Genomic DNA, 5,353 nt, shown 5'->3' on the forward strand with positions numbered 1-5,353 from the left:
GTGATGGCTCTGAGACAATCCAGTGTAAAATGTTGGGTGGTGTATCACTTGATCAACAAGAAAAAGATCCCTCTTGTGAAACCCATATGTATTGATACCTTCAATCTTCTCCCATATATAACATCTTCATCAATGCTATTTCATACTACCAATCATGCTCCGAGACCTTTTAATTACAAAGATATCTATGCCTTTAATTAAAAAAATATGATAAATGTGTCTCCCAATAAAATCTCATAAAACAATTATCAACAATTCATTACATAATAAATATAATTGAACAGGGGGTTAGAGACTAGACATATATGTAAACAAATCACTGATATTTTCTTACTGTATTGCTTCAATATTATCCTTAGTAACAGCTTAATTGTATTGTCTCAGTAGGATGTCAATATTTTCAGACAGGTGTTATCCTAACTGAGCAACGCATATAGACCTGACATAAACACAATTTTTAGTTATCACATTTTTTTTTACATAAAGACAATTGATCAAATTATCACCTGTTGCAATTTAAAAAAGAGAGCGCTCATTTGGAGTAAACGTCAACTTGCCCAATGAATCTGCTAAAAACCTAAAGGCAGGGCTTCCGAAAGAGAAAAGCCCAAGTTCAACTAATGTGATTTCTACCATTACAGAGAACTATGGTTGAGCAATCTTAAGGGTAGAACAGAAATGGGCTCAAGAGGTGGATAGTTCCAGACGATGCATCTCTAGTGTAAATTCCAAAGGAAGACGGTCATTGTGAGGAGGATAAACCAACACAAAATGATTCAATCACTGGCTATCCGAATGTTCAATCTGGCACCAAACTCCTTTCTTTTTAACCAGTATTGCTAGTAAACTCTCATGCAAAATGAATCACAGTATGAGGCTGGTAGTACTCAATATCGACAACAACAATATTGTGGTGTAATAGTATCGGAGACAGGATATCAAAGGATGAAATATTAAAAGGTAAGTGCATATAGGGAAGTGTATATTTACTATTCCTAACTGCACATCTAAGTACTTTCAAAATATATGTACCGCCTAGGTACATGTATGTTGAGTTAGGAATAGAAAATCTAGTCTACTTACCTGTCGGTATTTTTTTAAGATATTTTGCCCTCAACATTCTGTCCCACCGATATTGTGGGTTCGATATTCAGGGGGCGTACCCTGGAACCAACACAATTTCCAGGGCTGATTTCAGCTTCCAGTCAAATCCTTGCTGAGCCTGTCCGCCATTACCTTGCCCAAGAACAGAGTGGACGGACAGGCTGGATTGCAGCCAAAACCATACCTTGATGGCTATTCCGTCATAGCATTTTCCTGATCATCCCCAGTGCATAAATTCACCACACTTTATGGACAATATAAGCTGGTATCCTACATGCCTTTATGCGCACGGGTATACCTCACTTACGCTTTTCCTACTCACAACCGCCCTTGCGTAATATACAAAATGCCTAGACTTCTAACTGCAAGTTGCCATATTCATTTCCTCTCCCTACAGAAAAATTACACAATTTTGTCCATCCCATGAAAACTGATTCAAAAAGCAATTATTAATGGAATTGTCCTTTGTGCAATGCCTTTTCCATATTGCATAAAATGTATTTCATATGTGTTTGAATTAGCTGATGCTAACTCTGTATCATCTTCAGGCTTCCCATCAGAATAAGTATGTTTGGGGCCGCTTTCTATTTTTGTTAGCTACAGTCCACCCCCTCTTGCTGGTTATAAATAGTTATTCTTTAACATTGACCACATTACAGGTGTTTTTCACTGACATTCACACCAATCAACCAAGGCAAAAATAGTTTGCCCCGACTATTTGCACTTACTCGCTGATGGAAAATGTTCCTTTTATTATCATGTCTTTTGGTGTAAATATCATTTAGATTCCTTCCAGGGAGGGTGAGGATTTGCAACATACTCCAACTTCCTTAAATGATTTCATGTGGGTTTTCGGCATTGAGCAAACTATGTGGAAATATGCATTTGCAAATTTAGCTTTGAAAAACATCTTTTTCTGTGCTCTAATGAAATATGTGATTGTTCTCTTCCATTAACCTGCCCCTTATTCTAAGCCACTTAGTAAAAAATCCAGAATCCCAGTAGACTTCCACCATTGTTAGCCCACTTTACACTGAAAATATCACTACTAATTATGTGAATTTGGACCAGAGGCACCTGATGGACTATGAAAGTGTTGGTGCGTAAATACCTGCCTTGAGGTGGACCAAGCGTGGAAAGAAAGACAGACACTAACTTCCTTTATTCAAAGAGAGTTCAGGGGACTCTCTCTCTTCATTTTGTTTAATGAGGGCACATAACACATTTTACTACATTATTTACAGCTCTATTGGACTAGTATACATATGCTGTTAAGGGGCATTAATGAAACAATTAAATACACCCCTAGTGTGCAAGGAAAGCCTTGCCACCATCAGGTGTGTTGATGGTTCACCATCCTCGAGAAAAATTGGCAAAAACTGTTAAAAAGCAAATTCTTTTTCTCCATAAGTTCCATAACATTTGCTTAAGAGTTATAGCCACTAGAGGTTGTTAAAACATCTGGGTTTCTAATTTCGCAAGGTGTATATTCTTTCAAAATATATATGGCACTGTGCATTTCACTTCCTTTCATTTCTCCATTCTGACCTTCAATCTGGTTACATGAGTGACCATCTACTTGTTAGTGGCAGGTAGAAAATGAACAAATATACAAATCTCACAATTATAGGCTGTGACAGCAGAGCTTGACAAATCATGCAGGCTGACACAGCAGTGCAACTTCTCAATTGCAGAAAGTCTATAGGCACAGGCAGCACATGTGTTACACCGATCTTATAAGTTTAGGCCTTAGACAGCAGTATTATAACATTTGTTATCAATATAGAAGATGAAATTGAAACCACTGTAGCCATGAAACAGCAATCATAGCTACAAAGGAACCAAGGACAGCAATAAGCCTCTCACACTCAGAGTAAATTGATACTTAAATGCCAAATCTAACTAGTTTCAGATGTGTAATCATTTTGTCCCCAGAATCAGTATGGTCATTTCTGAAAATACACTAACGTGTCATTTTTTCCATGTACTTGCATGTACTAATGTAACACATTAACAAATTCTGCTTTTTTAGCTCCTTATCATCACACCCCACCGGGCATGGATACCCAAGACCATTAGGCACGAGTGGGCAGAATGATGTCAAGAATGCCCAAGATAGCCTTGGCGTGAGTATGTAAATATTTTTGGAAGAACGTCCACAATATGTCAAGGGTGCCTGCTGTTATGCCAGCAGTGCCCACAATTATGCCAAGAATGGACACAATATGCCCGGGGTGGGCAGTTCCTTTCGATGGCCTGTACTCTGGCAAGTATAGCCAGATAAATGATGAAAATGCAACCAATATGTCCAGTCTGGGCAACATTGTGCAGGCTATGACCTCAGTGATGGAAAATGCCAACGTTATGTGTATGATTGATACCATTATGCAGCTATAGTCCCTATTATGATGCCCTTGGGACACATAATTGTGGGTGGTGTTCCCATTTTACTGTACACTTTTTTTAGGGTGTCAGATATGTGCTCAGCTCCCCATTATACTTACCCTCAAAGCATGTCACATCAACACAGCGGCAAAAGCCAAGCAAGGCAAATACTGTCTTTGTTTATGGAGTATCGTTCGTAAATGTCCATCTATGCCCGATCATGTCTATTATGACTTCGACATTTCATTGTGAAATCATACATAGCTTTTGCTTGAAAACGCTTCAAAGTAATTCGCGGTTCTCCTATAAAATGCTCAGTTAAATGTCATTAAAAGTCAAAATCATATTCCCCCCAAAAAAGCGTCTCAGCTCTTTGCCAGGGCTGGTTTCGGTTCCCTGTCCGGTCCTGGCTGAGTGCGAGGCCCTGGGCAGCTGCCCACACCCACACTGGTGCGCCAGCCCTGAGACGAGCCTGCTTGAAGGACAAGACATTGTACTTATTTGGAGGAAGGTCATAGAGTAAAACTGAAAGGAGATGTGCACGTGGAGGCTCCATGCCAAAGAATTATGTGGCATTTCGAAATAAATGCATCACATCAGACAATACCAGCAATAGGGCGGGGCTCTTCGATGACAGTGAGAAAAGTAATGCACCTTCGTTTCTAAGTCCCAACTAAACAGGACAGGGCAGGTAAGGCTGTCACCGAGACGCACAGGGCACACTTCAAGGAGGTCAAGTATCGAGGACAGGGTTACAGTTAAAATTGGACGTACACCTTATCATATCCTACTGAAGGCTCCTGCACCCAACTATTTAAAAAAAATACATTTATTAACTCACTTGAAGCTACGCCCCTGCTCACTGCACTCTGGGCACTGGGCGAGTGAAGTGCAGCATGTCTGCATGCACATCAGCTAAAGAGAAGGTAAGACGCCAGGGGCTGTTTACTGTATGCTAAAGTAAGGTAAATATGAAAACAGGTCACGGGGAAAGGAACTTCGGCAGTGAAAGCTGGTCTCGTGGACGAGTGGTTCTCAACAGACTGCGCGAGGATTAAGTGCGCGAGCGTGCGTCTGGGGCTACTCACCGAGAAAGGACATCTTTCCGACGCCGAGGGGTGCCCGTGCCTCTCTTCTGTGAGGTGCTTCTTCATAGCGCTGAAGCCTCTGAAGGCTTATATAGACTAAACAGAGCCACCTTCCCGCCTCCCTCGCGCGGCGCATCTGTATCTCCCTCGCCTCCTCCTCCTCCTCGTGGGCGGGCCGCGGGCTGTGTCTGCATCTCTCAATCTGGGAAACCCCGGCGCAGCCTCCAAAGTGACGAGAGCATCCGTGGACCTCGGCTGCAGACCGGAGGGTTAGAGACGGTGGCAAAGGAGGAAGGGGGCTTCCACGCGCAGCTCTTTTCCCCCACCGGAAAATACGCCTTCGTACTTTCCCACTATAGAGCACTTTTCTGGTGTAACCATCGTACAGGTATCCGTTCAAGATATGTATAAAAAAGATGTTATGATTATTTTACATTGTTTCGAAGACAATTGCTCAAGCTTTTACTCCGATCTCCCAGAGAGATTAAAAAACAATATCTCTTACAAGGTCATTTCTGTCTTGAATCTCTATTGTTTAATAGAAATAAATGAGGGTACATTTTTGTAAGAGCGAGGCTAGACGCGCTCAATTCATATATATGTGCATCAGAGGCGCAACTAGAGCCACATTTCGAGGGGGACTAAACATTTCTGGGGGGCGGGGGGGAGTGATTCTTCCAGCAATATGCAGAGTGGAGATGCAGGGGCTCTGAGAAGGGGTGAAAACACAAAAAGCCTTTTGAGCCCATTGGGCTTTGTGCGCCTGACGTGCACTT

General features: G+C 41.7%; 1 protein-coding gene across 1 annotated transcript in view; it reads right to left on the reverse strand.

The window, feature by feature from the left end:
- TNFAIP2 (TNF alpha induced protein 2) overlaps positions 1-4,728 on the reverse strand; it is a 357,846-nt gene extending 353,118 nt beyond the window's left edge. Inside the window, exon 1 of the mRNA XM_078660233.1 lies at positions 4,578-4,728. Coding sequence (XP_078516359.1) covers positions 4,578-4,713 — 136 coding nt within the window. The 5' untranslated portion in view covers positions 4,714-4,728. The remainder of the gene's footprint in view (positions 1-4,577) is intronic.
- Between the last annotated feature and the right edge of the window lie 625 nt (positions 4,729-5,353).

Source organism: Lissotriton helveticus, chromosome 9 (genome assembly GCF_964261635.1).
Source record: "Lissotriton helveticus chromosome 9, aLisHel1.1, whole genome shotgun sequence".
Classification (NCBI taxonomy): domain Eukaryota; kingdom Metazoa; phylum Chordata; class Amphibia; order Caudata; family Salamandridae; genus Lissotriton; species Lissotriton helveticus.